This window comes from Molothrus ater, chromosome 1, assembly GCF_012460135.2.
Source record: "Molothrus ater isolate BHLD 08-10-18 breed brown headed cowbird chromosome 1, BPBGC_Mater_1.1, whole genome shotgun sequence".
Taxonomy (NCBI): domain Eukaryota; kingdom Metazoa; phylum Chordata; class Aves; order Passeriformes; family Icteridae; genus Molothrus; species Molothrus ater.
The window spans coordinates 6,154,878-6,171,481 of record NC_050478.2 but is presented as its reverse complement, the minus strand read 5'-3'; the positions used below and the strand labels follow the sequence as shown (position 1 = coordinate 6,171,481).

General features: G+C 49.1%; 1 protein-coding gene across 1 annotated transcript in view; it reads left to right on the top strand.

The window, feature by feature from the left end:
• The first annotated feature begins 9,948 nt into the window (after positions 1 to 9,948).
• ACVR2B (activin A receptor type 2B) overlaps positions 9,949 to 16,604 on the top strand; it is a 112,042-nt gene continuing 105,386 nt past the window's right edge. Inside the window, exon 1 of the mRNA XM_036379130.2 lies at positions 9,949 to 10,399. Within this exon, the coding sequence (XP_036235023.1) occupies positions 10,348 to 10,399 (52 nt within the window). The 5' untranslated portion in view covers positions 9,949 to 10,347. The remainder of the gene's footprint in view (positions 10,400 to 16,604) is intronic.

The following is a 16,604-nucleotide window of genomic DNA, read 5'->3' as shown; positions in this document are numbered from 1 at the left end:
ATGAGGAGAGACAACCTTCCCATGTGAAAAAGCTGGAGAAGAGAGAAAGGAGGAATTGTTTCCCATGTGCTCAGTAAGGACCAAATTACATCAGGAAAGGCTGAGGTTACACAGGAGGAAAAAAGTTCTGCAGGTGAAACTCTTAATGCCCTGGGAGGCTGGAGCACTGCAGGAAGAGGTTGGATGAGCATTTACCAGAAATGCCATAGGTCAATCAACCACTGCCAAGGGGAGGAGGATGGATGGGATGATATGTGAAGATCCCTTCAACATTATCTCCCTGTTTGCACACTGCCAGGATGTGGGATGAGCTTTGTCCAGGAGGGTTACACCAGCATTCCCACACAAGACAGGCACTTTACAGTATAAAAGCCAATAATAAGCTCTCAATAAAGAAAAAAAGGAATACTACCTTGTTATAATGTCCAATTCATTACTCAATACCATGTAACACAATAATGTTGCACTTTCAATCTTGGTGCATCTGCCTTGCTCTATTTATACTGTGGTCTTGAGTGTTTATCATCTCCTGCTAATGGCAATAGAGGATTTGCCACAAAAACTTAATTATTTGCCTTCTCTGAGAGGGTATTTTTCCTGATTAAAGCCTTCCTGAGAGCAAGGCAGGAAGCACTCAGCCCCACCGGGCATTCTTATACCCTAACCACTGAAATCTGGGACAAAGGCCAATAATCTGGGACAAACTCTAAAAATACACCAAACACTCCAGGACATATTTTATTGGTCCTTCCACACATGCCTCGAGTGTGTCAGGAGGCACAAGGCCACAGGTAACAGTGAAAGTTAACCCTGCAGTGCAGTCCAGCTGGCAGCAGCAGGGATATGGATGATTTTCTTCAGCAAAGCCATTTCAAAGGGACATGGCACCTCTGTAGGAAACTTTCCTGTTGTTAAATCTTAATTGCAACCATCTTAAAAAGCCTGAATTGAGCTTTTTAAATAAAACAGTGGAATTTGAAAGATATTCTTCTGCCAACTGAACACCTGGGGAGAGAGGAAGGCGAGGGAGGGAGAGATGACAGGCTTTGGCTCTAGGCTGCTGTAGCCACCATATGTGCTTTAAAAGACCTGCATTGCATTTCCAGGTAAAACACCAACACCTGAACACAATATGGGTGAAAACTCCTTTCTCTTTCACAGGGGATGGTGACTTCAGCAGAAAAGGTTGAGGGGCAGTCCGAGGGCTCTCCTCACCCTGCAGCTCCAAGGGCTGTTCTATTCCCAGGCTCTTTTTCAGGTGCTGCAAAACCCCAGAGGTTCTGCTGGCAGCCACCCAAAGGCAGGCAGCACTTCAGGCTGCCCTGACCTGGCTCAAACACTCTCCAAGCCCAGCGCAGGTTTCACACCTCGCCCTGCCCCAGGCAGTGTCAGCAGCGTGGGCTGTTGTGCACAGCAAAGTGGAACGACCAGGGCACCTCAGCAGCCCCACACCTGCAGTGTCACACCTTGGCTGGCCTCCTGCCAACGATGGGGACATTTTCTATAGCACTTCTGCTTGTCCCTCTCTTGCAGAGGCTTTGTAGACAGCAAGAATGCCAGCAAAATGATGGACCTGCATTTATTTACCTTTGGCTTTTAATGGAAGGAGGACAGAATGCTTTATGGCCACAGAGCAAGAGATTAATAGATTGCCATTACTGGAGGCTGTCAGTCAATAGGGCTGTCACCAAGAAGTGATTCCAGTGTTACTACACCAATTTGAGAACACATTTTCCTGCCAGGCAACCAGGCAGTCTTAAACAGAAGGAATTTTGCTGCCGTGGCACTTGGTAAACTGTTTGAATGGTCACGTACCATCAGCTGCTAGAAATACCTCCCTTCCACTGAGTTTAACCTGCACTCACTTCAGCTGGTTGCAACACATGCTCTAGGAAATTAGAAATATTTACTTTTTTATGAGCTGCACCTCATCAATGCTGTTATTTGTATTTTACAGGGAATCTGAGGCAGAGAGCTTAAAAGCCTGAGATGTCTAAAGTTCATGATTGTAGTTTGCTTATCTCTCTCTCTCTCTCTATATATATATATATCTAAACTGTGCTTTTCCTGACTCCTGGTCACTGGCTTCAGAGCAGCCAGAGCTATTGTACCTGAGGTTGAGGGAAGGCCCTCTGTGAGCTGTGAAAGCAGCACAGTCTGGTGTTCCAGGGGAATTTGAATATTGGTTTCTCAACACTAAAAGGCAGAGTAGTGCTTGAGGGCATAAGACAAAGCTGGCAACCACAGTAGCCTTAAGAACAGTGCTTCTCAATGAGGGAAATACCTGAAAGGAACATCAAACATCAGGCAGTCCTTTAGCACTGTGACCTGGGTTAAAAAAGGATAGAAAATGCAGTCTTTTACCAATTAAACATATACTGTCATTGCAGAATTAGTCATGTGGTGTCCCTTATCGTCCTTGTCTGAGGACAGGGGTCTCCAAGTTGAGTGTGGGTGTGCTTTGGTACCCAGCAAGCTGGCATGACTTGGGGGTATGGATTAGAGCCCAGATTCTCCTTTTTGGGGCCAGGTAACATGCCAATGGCATAGTCACTATCCAGCATCAGCCATCCTCTAGAGCCTTCATGCAATTAAGTTCCCCACCCAAAAGGCCAGAAAATCTCTCCTGGATTTAAAGAGGAATAATTATACAACAGCTGCTGGTTACAGTGGTAAAAATAATGAGCTATGCCCCAGAAGTCCTAACAAAATCCATGGATGAGTAAAATGACACTAAAGCTCCGACCTGAACAAAGCTTTGGCACGTGGCTCTGATGCCAGCTGACATGTGCCAGTGGCTGGTATTTACACTCTAATCAAAACAGAGCTGAAAACCAAGGAAAAAGTTCAAATTCTGGGGGACAGCAAAACTGCTGGATTGTGGGCATTTCAGAAACAAATCCCTTTGCTCCGTATATTCCCTGCTAATTTGTCAACATCTGATGCCTTGCTCTTTAGTCTGGAGCTAAGAAAAGCTATCAAAAAATATAGTTTAGGGCCCATTCTGTCTGCTGCATCACTTGCTATTTTTGCTAGCTGCACTGAAGCCAGACTGCAAAGGGCAAATTTGTCAACAAGGGTGGGCTTTTTTAGTGTGAAGCCCAAGGGCTCACACAGACAGCAGCAAAGACTATCTGCATCCACGTCTGGAAGTTCAGGCTCTCATTTCAAGCTGCTTCAAATATAGAAATTCCAGCAAAGTTAATTGTAGCTGCATTATGGAGAGGTGACAGCAGTGAGTCCTTAGAAAGCTGGGGAAGGTCTAAATCTGCTTCAGTCATGTTCCCTTTGGAGTTAGGCAAATCTACTGGGACCAGAGGATATTACCCAGGCTGATACTGGGTAAAACCCCTACTGGGAAATTTGGCCAGTGAGATTTGATTTTGTTGACCACAAAGCAACAGCATTTGTTGAAAATAAGGACAAGGCTCTTTAGCAAACCCACCTTTTCTCCACCTGTTGAGAACTGTGCAACATCACCCTGCTGTATCAACTGGTCTGTGCTTTTAAAAGCTCCCTAATTCTGCTCACAGCTGAGAACTTGCCTTACTGTTATATTAAGAAACAGCTCCATGGTGTGGGTTGGTTATTACAGGGAAGCACTTAATTACAATAAAGTGTGTAGTTAAAGTGACAATTTATTTACTCAAGGTTATGAATATAAATTGGTTTTTCTTACCCATGCATTTTAAAACGGGGAGGTAGAGGCTGGGATCCCAGGAGTTTCTTTAGGCTGGGGGTGATTTTCTGCAAGTAGCTTTAGGGACCAATGTGAAAAGTGAAGCCTGTGAACCAGTTTGCTGCCTTGAGGCCACAGCACACAGCTCCCACCTGTTGCAAGTAATGTGAGTTTTGCTTAAGAAGTCTGGAAATGGGTCCCTTTAATTGCACCAGGGCTCTGTAACCTGCAGTGAACCAACGCTGAGCTGAAAAATAAATCCCCGTTAGTGAACACTTGAAGAGATAAAGAAAATGCTGGGTCCTCTCCTCCCAGTATTCTCCATGTTTTATAACACCTCTGTCAGTATAAATTTCCATTCACTGAAGAAATTACACTTCATGAGTGCTACAATAGGATTTTAAGATAAATGACATGCGAGCACTGCAGTTTTCCACAGGCTTAAGTGATCCAAGTATCTTAATCACCTACACAGTATCAAAATACATGAATTCAACTTGTTACAGGAGTCACACGAGAAAGATTGAGTGTCATATGAGGCTGCAAAGCACAAACCACCTCAGCTAAAATTTATTTTAGCACGGGAGAGTTTTTTAACTGTTAAGTATAACTATTTAAAAGCAGTCTGAGCTGTGCAGCTCTAATGATAAGTGAAAACAACAAAAACAGCTCTTGAAAGTGCTGATGGTAAGGGCACTTCTTGCAAGCACTGCCTGCTCTGAGCACTTGCTGCCTTTATTCACCACTATTTCCGAAATTCTTGGAAGGCTGATGAAGTTTTTAAGTGTGATCTTGCCAAGGCTGTAACATTATCTCCAGTGACAATACTCACTCCTGGGCATTGGTGTTGCAAGAAGAGAAAACATTTTAGCTTTTTGGACGGGTAAACACCTCCTTGTGAAACGCCGCAAACTGTCACCACGATATTTTCTGAAAAATCCCTTCACCAGGATTTCTTTTCCTGGGAAGATGAGAAGCGTCAGCTTCTCCATATTTTGCTGCTCTGGAATGTGGTCTGGAGATTGTCTATCCAAACATGTGAATTGCTTTTAATGAATGACCAGACACCATCAGCTGTGTCGGACTCTGAGGAGTCAATTATGAGCTTTCATTATCATTCTTTTCTAGCCTGCTGATGTATCCTTTCTCTATAGTTTAGTATATTTTAGTATATAATTTATTTTAATATAATATAATATAATATCATAAAATAATAAATCAACCTTCTGGAATTCTCATCTCTCACTTCATCCTGGGGACCCTCACAAACACCACGGCAAACAAGATGGGAGGGTGTGACGGTGTTTACAGGGGTTTGAGGACGAGGGAAGAGACAAGGATTTGATTCTATGTTTTAGAAGGTTTCATTTATTATTTTATGATATATATTATATTAAAATTATACTAAAAGAATAGAAGAAAGGATTTCATTAGAAGGCTAGTAAGAATAGAAAAAGAATGAATAACAAAGGTTTGTGTCTCGGACAGAGTCCGAGCTAGTTGACTGTGATTGGTTATTAATTAGAAACAACTTTATGAGACTAATTACAGATCTACTTGTTGCATTCTACAGCAGCAGATAATCATTGTTTACATTTTGTTCTTGAGGCCTCTCAGCTTCTCAGGAGGAAAAATCTTAAGGAAAGGATTTTTCATAAAAGATGTCTGCGACAGGAGGGAGTTTAATAAATGAAACTTCAGGGCGTCATAAACCCCTGGGCAAAAATCCCCTGAGGTTCAGCTCTGGGGGGTGGATCAGTGTGCCTGTGCCACACAGCAGGAGCTGCTCTGGTGCAGGAAGGCCAGGCTGTGCCTGTCCCACCGGGTGGCTTTAGGACAACATCCGAAACGCCCTGGGCGCGTTTCCTCAAAAGCGACGACAGGCGCGTGATGGACGCGCTGCCGAGCCCCTGCCTGCAGAGCAGCCATTCAGGTGCTGTGCAATGGAGCTTTTCATAGCACAGCCAGGATTAAAAATAGGAGCAGAGCTGGCCAGGGAGTGCTCTGAGCCCGGGCAGGGACGCAGCCCGAGCGATCCTGTGTTACTCACCCCGCCTGCTCCCCAGGGCTGATGTTTTCTTGGACCGAGCTAAATGTCTCGTTTTAGCTGATCATGGGGATGCTGGTACAGTGAAACACCAGGTCATATTTTATCACCCCACATATTTCTCCATACTTCAGCCACACGGTAGCTGTTTGACAATTTATTCCCCAAATGAAATAAACAGAAATATTGACTCATTATTTGCTTTCAAATGAAATAAGCAGCTTTATAGGAAATATTGACACATTATTTGTCACTTCTCTTGAGGCTCCAAATGCATCTTGAGCTGCTGCAGCCCACAGCCAGGACATTTACTTCTCCTTTGACAACTGATTTCCATTCCCTTTTGCATCTTGCCTGGCCTTCTCAGTGATTTTTGCCACAAGCAGGTGACAAACATTTTGGTGACAAAATCAGTCCTCACTGTGTGCAGATTAAGAAGCAACAAACCCAAATCCTACTTGTGTGTTTCTGAATAAACAGTGATCACCACTGACCCCTCCCTTTGACAGACACATCTTATTTTCTGTTCTTGGTTTCACCAGCTGTGTGGCAATATCCACCTTGCTATTTCTGTGCCATAGAACTAGTTCAGAACTTGATCTTTGCGGGCTTTTGCTCTAAAAATTATTTTCTTGAGCCTTTTACATGGCTTTACTAATTGCACTGCCCTTCAGTGCATGTGTTAGCTGTAACTTTTCCCCCCAAGAGTATCGTGTTTAAAGTCACAACCACCGTGCTCCTGCCAACGTATTCCTCTTAACTTACAGGAAACCTATGAATGAGGTATGATACCATGAATGATACTATTAATCACTTTATTGCAAGTGCACCCTGGAATCCCATTCACTGTCGAGACCTTGTTACACAAGTGCTGTACGTATATAAAAACAGTCTCCAGCTTCAAAGTGCTTACAAGCCTTTGTAAAAGCCTCCTGAAGTTTTCTGTGAACTTGTTACTGTAAGAAGAAGAAGGAAAAAAATTACATATTTCTTCTTGGAACAAAATGCTTTTCAAACTTTTAGAAGAACGATTCATGTTTATTCTTATCTCCCTCCAGAGGAAAAAGAAAATGAGTTTAGGAATATTTTCAGCCTTAGTCCCCATCGGATGAATTTGAGGGAGCTGACCTGCGATTCACTGCTGTGCACAGCATCCATCCCTGCCACATTCCTCTCTCTGATGAGTCAGTGGACCTCACAGACCCAAAGTCTTGAGAATGACCTGACTTCAGCATCGCCCCCTTCCTCCTCCTTCCCCTTAAGAGTCCTTTGCTGCTCCCTATAGCCATATTATTTAGTTAGAATTAAAATAAAATTGTGGAGAGCGTTCAATTCCTGTAATCCTGGCAATGGAGAAAACCTTATTAACCCTGAAATGGCCTAAAAAAGGATTCTGCTGAGGTGTCCCTTCTGCCCTGGGGACCCTGGACACTGAGTCATTGCTCCTGCTGGATCTTGGGGTTAAGGGGCTGTTGGGCACGAGCAGGGAGCACACATTCCAAGTGTCTGGAAGTGGAGATTTGTTTTTTTCTGCAAGGACACTGTTTATTCCTGGCCCTGGTGGGGGCTGTGCTGCCCTCTCCACTGGGAAGGCAAGGAGCCAGAGAATTTCTCCAAGACAATGAGATGGCTTTGCCCCGTGCTACCCCACCCTCCACCCCATTCACAGCCCTGCCCTCCACCATTCCCTGCCCCAATCCCCCCCAGCCACCCCCTGCCCTTAAAACCTCCCCCCTCAGCCCCCTCTGCCACCCCCTGCCCCTGTCTGCACTCCCCCCACTCCCTGCTCCTAATGCCCCCAGTCATTCCCTGTCCCTAAAGCCTCTGCCCTGCCACCCCCTGCCCCTAAACCTGTCCCCTGCAGCCTCCTGCCCCCAAACCTCACCACAGTCCCCTGTCCCTATCCACACACACTCTGCCACCCCCTGGCCTGATCCACTTCCCTAAATCTCACTCTGTCCACCATTCCCTGCCCTATTTGCACTTCCTGCAACCCCTGCCCCTAAACTCCCTAAGCCATCCCTGCCCCATAACCTGTCCCATCCACGCACACCTTCCACCACCCTCTTCCCCTAACCCTTCCTCTCCAGACACTCCCTACAACTGCCCCCCACCCCTAAACTCTCTTCCTGTCCTCCCTGCCCCTAAATCTCCCCCTTCTCCTGAACCTCCCCCCTGCAGCCCCTTGCCCCAAAACCTGCTTCTATCCACACTGCCAAATTCTGTCCCTAAATCTCCCCTTTCCCCTAAACTTTCCCCCACAGCATCCTGTCTTCAAACCTGCCCCTATCCACACATATCCTTCACCTTGCCCTGGCCCTAAATCTTCTGCCCCTAAATTTCTCCCACCAGCCCGCTCTACCATCCCCTGCCCTATCTGCATTTCCCCCACTCCCTGCCCCACAGTCTCTTCCTGCCACCCCCATGTCCCTAAACCTGCCCCTGTCCACATACACTCTCTGCCACCTTCTGGCCCTAAATCTCCACCCCCAAATCTCCACTTCCAGGCCCTGCCCCTAAAGCTGCTGCGATGCACACATCCCCTCAGCCACCTTCTGCCCCTAAACCTCCATCCCCGCACAACCCTCTGTTCCTAAACCTGCCCTTATCCATACACACCCTCTGCACACTTTTCCCCTAAACCTCTCCCTCCAGCTCCTGCCCCTACACCCTCTCCCAAACCTCCCACCCCAGCAGTGCCCTGCCCCTATCCACACACACCTCTTTGCCTCTTTATGCCCCTAAATCTGCACTCCTACCCTCTTGCCCCTACATCTCTCCTCTGCAGCCCCCTGCCCCTAAACCTGCCCATGTCCACACTGATCTCCTCTGCCCCTTTATGCCCCTAAACCTGCCCATATCTACACACACCCTGTGCAGCCCCCTGCCACTAAACCTGCCCATATCCATGGACACCATCTGCAGCCCCCTGCTCCATATCCACACATACCAACCGGAGCCCCCTTGCCCCTAAACCTGCCCATATCCACACATACCCTCCGCAGCCCCCTGCCCCTAAACCTGCCCATATCCACACTGATCTCCTCTGCCCCCTTATGTCCCTGCACCTGTCCATATCCACACTCATCTCCTCTGCCCTCTTATGCCCCTAAAGCTCTCCTCTGCAGCCCCCCGCCCCTAAACCTGCCCACATCCACACACATCCCCTGCAGCCCCCTGCCCCTATCCACACACACACTTCCCCTGCCCCTAAACCTGCCCATATCCACACACACCCTCTCCAGCCCCCTGCCCCTAAACCTGCCCATATCCACACATACCAACCGCAGTCCCCTGCCCCTAAACTTGTCCATATCCACGCACACCCTCGGCAGCCTCCTGTCCCCTAAACCTGCCCATCCCCACCCTCTCGGTGCCCAGCCCCGCTCCAGCCGGGGCTCCCCGCGGGCGCGGCCGTGACGGGCAGCGCCGCTCCCCGCTCAGCCCGCGTAGCCCCCGCGCCGCACCGCCCCCTCCAGCCCCTTTGTATCCAACATCCGGGTTTCCCCGCTGGCTCCGCGCTGGCTTCTCCCTTTTTTTAGAAGCCATTTTGGACGCGGTTCAGGTTTTTTTTTTATTTTTAATTATTAAAACGAAACCCCAAAACAACAACAACAACAACAAAACCCCAAACCCCCATCAAACCTCCCTTTCCCTTCCTCCTCCACGTTGTGGGGTTTATTTTTAATTTCCCTCTCCCTCCTCCCCATCCCGCACATGGCACCTCCCGCCGCGCCCCCGCGCCCGCCGCCCCGCGCAGCTCCGCGATGCCGCGGCCCCCCGCCGCCTCTTCCTCCTCCTCCTCCTCCTCCTCCTCCTCCGGACCCCGCGCCCCCTCCGCCGGCCCTTGCCTGCCGCTCCGCAGCCTCCCGCGATGCGGGGTCCGTACGAACCGCGCACGGTCCCGCTGCTGCCGCCGCCGCCGCCCCGCTCGCTGCCGGCGTGGGTTGCGCGGGGAGGAGGAGGAGGAGGAAGAAGGAGGGAGGAGGAGGGGGGGGGATGCGCGCGTGTGCGCGGGGGAACGGGGGGAGCGCGCAACCCGCGCGCGGCTGCGCGGGAACTGCGCGGGAACTGCGCGGGGAGGGGGGGGGGGGTGGGGGGGCGTGTGCGCGCTCGCCCCGCGCTGCTGGGGGAGCCGGAGGGGCTGGGTTGGGAGGAGGAGGAGGAGGAGGAGGGGGAAGGGGAAGGGGAAGAGGAGGAGGAGGAGGAGGAGGAGGAGGAGGAGGAGGGGGAGTCGGTGTGTGGTGCACGCCGCGCTCCCAGCACAAAAGCCCAGGGAAAGAAACTCTTGGAAAGCTGGGAGCGAACGGTGGGGCCGGGCAGGAGCAGGTCGAACCGTCCGGGTCTGTTCGTCTCCACTGGATAAATTTTGCAACTGCGGAGGAATTAAATCCGATTTTCTTGTTGTTGTTGTTTTTTCTTTTTTTCGTTTTTTTTCCCACCCCCTACCCCCAAGATTTTTTTTCTTCTTTTTTTTCTTTTTGAGAGCGAGAGGGAAGGCAGAGCCACGCTTCTCTCCTCCCTCTCTTTTCACGCGCTCGATCTTTTTATTTTTATTTTTGTTTCCCTTGGGGTAGAGGTGCACGCGAGGAGAGAAAAAAAAAAAAAAAAGTAAAGGACTATGTTTGCTTCGTGGCTGACTTTCGCCGTGCTCTGGGGAACTTTCTGTGCAGGTAAGAGCCTTTCGGCGTGTTTACCTCCCGCTCGGGCTCTCGGTCGCGTCTCCAAATGCAGAATTGAATGGGCCGTGCGGTTATTTGCAGCCACCCTCCAGCACCCTCCGAAGCAGAGCACCCGAGCTGGGGAATCCCCCCACCGCTTCATCGGCTTCATTTCCTTTATTTATTATTATTATTATTGTTATTATTTTTCTTTTCACTCCCTCTCCGTTTTCTCCCTGCTCGCAGGACGAGCCTTCCCGTGCTGCTTTTTGTTCCCTCCAGGCAGCCTGTGGGAATTCATGGCAATGTAAACACGGCGCGATCTCGAGGAAACTTTGCAAAAAATGGGCATTTACTTCTGGGGCGGGGGCGTGGGGGAGAAGCCGAGGATGTTTCGGGAGGGGGGGACAAGTTGGGAGCAGCGGGAGGAGAGCCGGGGCCGCTCCGGAATGGTGCGGGGTCTCTCAGGTAGTGGCCATGTGTGCGCTCCGCTCCTGCCGGGCTGCGGTTGTGTAACTCGGGGAGGGCGTGGGGGACCCCCCCCCCTCCATCCCAAAGGGACCCCGCCGGTTCCCCTTTTCCCCCCGGGACGCTGCGATCCCATAGAATGAGCACGGAACGAGCCTATGGGGGCTGCCTGGCTCCGCGGGGAGCGGGGAGAAAGTTGGGAAAAAGGGGGTGTGTGCTGCGGGGGGAGCCTGGGGAGCATCCCTCCGGAGGAGGCTTTGCGGGCGGAGGAGGGTGATTCTTTTGTATCTTCTTCATCCCGTTTATTTTACGGACATGGGCTACAAACTTCATCTCCAACCTGCGGGGTGCGCGTCGTGCCGGGGGACGCGGGTGGAAGTTCTCCGAAAGCCCGAGCGCGGCCGGGGCAGTTGGAGGGGACCCCGGGCAGCGTTTGGGGACGCGGGGAGGGCTCTCCATGGGCTGGCGGGAGCGGTCCATCGTGGGGGGGGGGCGGGAGCGGCCAGCCCCGCTGTGCTGCCCCCGAGCACCTGAAAACGCGGGCACGCTGGAAATCCCCGCGCTCCCCACTTTCCCTCCTTGTTCTAGTTATTCCTTGGGTTATTATTTCCCCTATTCTTTTTTATTACCGCTGCGCTCTCCTTAGGAGAAGCCGGTGCGGCAGCAATTTTGCCTTCCCCTCTCTTGCCTGGTCACCACGACCCCCCCCCCCCGGGGCTGAGCCCCCCGCCCGGCTCTGGGCAGTGCCTTGGTGCATCCCTTCCATCATCTCCCGGCCGGGGGCTGGGGGGACGCCGAGGGGTCAGGGCCGGGGCTGGGGGGCTGTTTGCGGCCGGGGGGTTCCCGGGGGCAGGGTGCGGGAGGCAGCGATGCTGCAGCTCCGCGATGGGCAGCCGGGGAGTTCCCGGCGGCTTTGGCATCACCCGTGGTGCGGGTGGGGGCCGGGGGGGGGTTTCCCCGAGGGTGCGGGTCCCGGTGCGGGTCCCCCGGCCCGGGGAAGGCGCTGCCCGGCGGGGCCGCGGGGGGAGCGGGCGCGGAGCCGGCCCCGGGGCGCTCCTGCAGCCGGGCTTCCTTTGTTCCGAGTGCCCATTAAATATGCGCTGCCACCGCCTGCCTCTGCCATTACCCGCCGTGCCAGCGCTTCGTTATTTCTTTTTTTTTTAAGTCGCACCGAAAGTGAGTGCGAGTGGCAATAAAAAAAAAAAAAAAAAGGAGCGGACAATAAAAATTAAAAAATAAATTAATTTCTTAGCGAGCAAAGCCAGCTCGGGATTTTTTATCTGATGGCTGGGACACTTGTACGCAGCTTTGTTTGCATGTGTTGGGAAGGGGGATGTGCGGGTTTGTATTTACATAGCAGTGCTGAGGAGAGCAGGTATTTTGGAAGGAGCGGGGAGGGGGGGCTGTGTGTGTGCCAGCAGCATTCCTGGTGCTCGGCGTTGCTATCATCACAACAGCTCTCCTGGCTGGAAAATTCTATTATGTGCATAAAGGAGATTTATGGTCAATGTATTTTCTTTCCATATATCTTGAAATCCTTTTATCTCGGGTGATTCAATAAAAGAGATGGCTTCCGGATTTTTTTTGTTTTTGGTTTTGTTTTTGGGTATGGCGTTGGGTTTTTGTTTGGTTTTGGTATTTAACCTGATCCTATGGCTGTGTGCACAGAGTGGCTGAAATCTAAGTTGGAGGGGGAAAAAAGCAATTGCTTAAAAAAAAAAAAAAACAAAACATCCTGAAAGCTTCTTAAATGTATTATGTTATGAAAAAGATAATCTGACAGGGCATACCTGTGCTGAATTTTTCCTCACCCCCCCTGAAAATACAATAAAGAAACCCCAGAAAATGAATATAATTCTGTTTGTTTGGAAAGGTCCTTTTGAATCACTAATCAGTGCATTAGCCATTCTGTAAATCCCTCCCTCTCTTTTAAAGCCTTTCTGCCTTTCTTGTGATATTTATGAGTATTTATAAACGTGATCTTTATTGTCCAGTTTTTCCTAAAGCTGTTCAGTTAAAAAAAAACAAAAACAAAAAAAAGGAAAACAAGCTGAGATACCCAAAGTTGGAATGTGTTGCTGGGATTCAGAGCACTGGGCTTTGCTCAAAGTATGCCTTTTGTGTGTGTACACGTTAGGGCTCTGTGAAAGTGGTGGGCTTTTCGAAAATCACTTAACCTCCATTGTTGATGCTTCTCATCTCTACCTTGGCTGGATGTAACAAAGCAAGCACGGGCTGTTGTTCTTTCAAAAAAAAAAAAAATCTGTTACGCTTAGTTTTTTGGAATATTGAGGATTCGTTGAGGAAAACATTATGTTTATTTTTAGCCCTTTGTTTGCAAATTCTCTGCAGCCCAAATGTTCAGAAATCATGTTTTAATCGATGAGCTTGAGAAAATACAGAAGGTGTAAAAGGATTTGTCTTGCAGAATGCATTGCTAACATGCTTTCCAAGCCATTACATTACTTTTATTTCGGTGCAAGTTTAAGTAATGCCATGCAGCAATGAACTGTGCTGCAAATGGATCTGGTCTCCTCTTTCACTGTCTTGTATTTATCCTCTTGTGCTTGAGAAAGGGAATAAAACTGGCTTCATTAGCTTGCTAATTAAACACAATGAAGTGCGTGGCCCAAGGTTAATGGCAATGGCCTTTAAAAACACAAAACTCTTGAACAGGTGTTTAGGATATATATATTTTTAATCCGCTATCAAATCTAGATAATTATACCACAGACATAACCACTGTCAGAGTTCTGTGGAGAAGAAAATGCTGTGTTAGAGATGCCAGTGATCAGTGCATTAATTTTAGCGACATTATTTATAAACACCTCTCCAGGTCCTGCACAACCTATGGTTTAGCTCCCCCCTCTCCGTTTCGAAGCATCTCCTGCATCCTCCCTTAGGTGCCTCCTGCATTAAAAACCCTGGATCCCTGCACCAGAGTGAGGAGAGCTGGAGCTCTAACCCGAGCTGGAGAGTTAACTAAAGTATTTACAGGCTGGAATTTCTGCCATTGCTGGTGCCTTTGAGCAGCCCGTGTGGGCTGGATGCGATGGGAAGGAGCAGCCAGTTCAAGCCGGGGGCTCGCAGTGCCCGGTGGAGCTGGAGCTGTCAGCAGCCTCCTGTCCACTCTGCTCTCCATCAGCTCAAACACGCTTGTCAGGCTTTTTTGTGCTCCCTGTGACGCAACAGTTGTGGACCTCCCCTGCTGACACTGAATAGATGGTAGAGAAGAAAGAAGCAGGCCAACCTCACTGGTTTTTCTTCCCCCCCCCCCCCCCCACTCCCCTTTCTTTTTTCTTTTCTGTTTTGTTGTTGTTTTTGTCCTCCTCTCTCCCTCCCGCCATTCTCCTCCTTCCCCATGCACACACTCCTTGCTTTGCAGATCAGCCTAGGAGGGCTCCCTGGCTTCTCCAGTGCACAGGTTGAGATGGAAGAGAGCATCTTTTGAAATGTTGATGATGGGATGATGGGACCTGCCCATCCTGCTGATGTGCTCTCCATGGTGTGGGTCCTCCTGCAGAAGTGTTGCAGGTGTAAAAGGAACCAAGGGGTGCTTATCTTAAAGAACCAAGGGATGGTTATCTTTATTTATCAAGGGTGAAGGAGGTGGATGGCAGAGATGTTTTAAGGCTGGGCACCTGTCAGGGCTGTGTTTGTGTGCTCTGCCCAAAGGCAAAGTTGCCTGTTCCTAGAAAGCCATGACACCTTTAAAATAAAATAACTAGAAGTCAAAGTTACTCCATTTTTGGGGCCTTGTGGCAGAAGGTGTTTTGGCTGTCATGTTCCAGGACCTGCTTTTAGAAACATTTCTAAAATTTAGTGTTAAAGTAAAATTTAGTTAAAGTAGTTGACCTCGTGGTGCTGCACTAGAATAGTCAGAATTAAATAGGATTTTAGGAGCACAGGACATTTCAAGCCCCATGAAATGTAAACAGAAATGACCTTTCTATCAAACACACCCAGGACAGTGGTCTAAAAGTTTTGACAGTGTCTTGCTCACCCCTTGCTTCTGGCTCTGCAGAGCCCAGGCAGGGAAGGACACTGATGCTCTGATGTCTCCTTGGAAATCTGTGTGTCCAGCCCTGTCTGCTGGCACTGGAGAAGTGTGGCTGAAATTTGGGAAGGGTGCAGGTAAGGGAGAGAACCTTCTAGAGCTGAGCAGTGATCTAGACCCAAATAAAAGCCCTGATGGGGTTGGGCCCTCAGGCAACTGGAGAAGTGCTTGTGCACTGAGAAAGTCTCATGGAGGCAGCTTGGGCAGTCAGGGTTGGTGGGTGCCTGCTGCAGAATTGGCATTTTCTTGCTAAATGGGCTGGAGGAGTGGTGTCACTGAGGCAGGTGGCTGAGTTTCCCAGGTCCTGGGGTGGGCAGGGAGGTGGGCAGGGAGGTGGGCAGGGAGGTGCTATGCCTTGGCACCCCCACAGCACCCGTGCTCCAGCGCTCTCCCTGCAACAAAACGTTGTGGGAACTTGGGAAATGGGAACCACGGAGTGTAATCTCTGCTTTAAAGAGGTGTTGTCTTTCTCTTTTATCCCTCCTTGGCCTCTGATTTTAAAACTAGCAGGGGAGTGTGATTTTCCTGCCTGGCCAATAGCACTGCCTGGATCTGAATTATTCAGTGTAGCACTTGGCATTCTGCACCCTGTTCCCACTTAAGCTCTTTTTCGCCTGTTCCTTCATGTGGAGATTTTCACATCAGTGAAATTGGATGTGTTTAAGAGAGGTGTTTGTGGCCGAAGTGTTCACCAGTGTAAGCTCTACTCTTCCCCTTCCCTTTCCCCTCCATTAACCATTGAGGATCAACTAATGTCTAATCTCTTCTCTTCATTATTGCTTCATTCTGAAATAATTTTGTATGTCATTAGTCATTTGTTCCTTTAAGGTATATTAGAAAAATATGCATCACTCTCCCCCCAGTCTTCTTTGTAAGGTTTCTTGGAGCCACTGAAGTCAGAGGGGCAAAGAAGTAAATTAAAAATGAAACACTCTGCATGTGTTCTGCAGACCTAGCACATTTTATGCTTAGATTTGAATATAACTGTTGGTCTTTTTCACCAGTTTCATGTCCTTTTCTGTCTGTCATCTTCCTCCTTCACTATGGTATAGCTTCAATTCAAACTAAAAGTTAAGAGCAGCAATTGTCAGTGTGCACTGTAAAATAATAATATGCTTCCCTCCAGCACACAAGCGCCTCCTATTTTGCCAGCATTTGAATATTTTACTCTGATTAGGTTATTGCATGTGGCATTGGTCCATTGTGCTACTTAAGGAAAAAAATCTGTTGCTGGTGTCTAGGTGCCTCAGAAAAATACAGCTCCTCTTTTTGCAAAATGCTGTTTGTGTAGAGAGAAGGTCCCTGCCCCAAAACCCCTGAGCAGAGGGGCCAAGAGAGAGAAAATTCTGTCTGCAAGTGCTCCCTGCTGCATCATGAAGTGGCTCAGCCAAGGTCACACCCAGTATTTTGTACCTGTACTGAAAGAATAATCTGCATGAAGAAATGTTTCTGTCTGGGGTAAAATCTGGCTTAAACCTGAGTGTGCTCTGTCCACTTCATGTGATTTTTTAATTTCTTTTCTTCTGATGACTGTGCTGGATGTGGTTGGTGCATTTTTAGTCTTGGAGAGATCCTTTTCTCTTAGGCTGGGCTGCCTGCAAGCAGGGACTGGCTCATACAGGTGTGCAGAGAGAAATGCAGAGGAAGGAGCAGGCTGATGGTGCCTGGCTGGAGGAGGATGTGAGTGCCCCA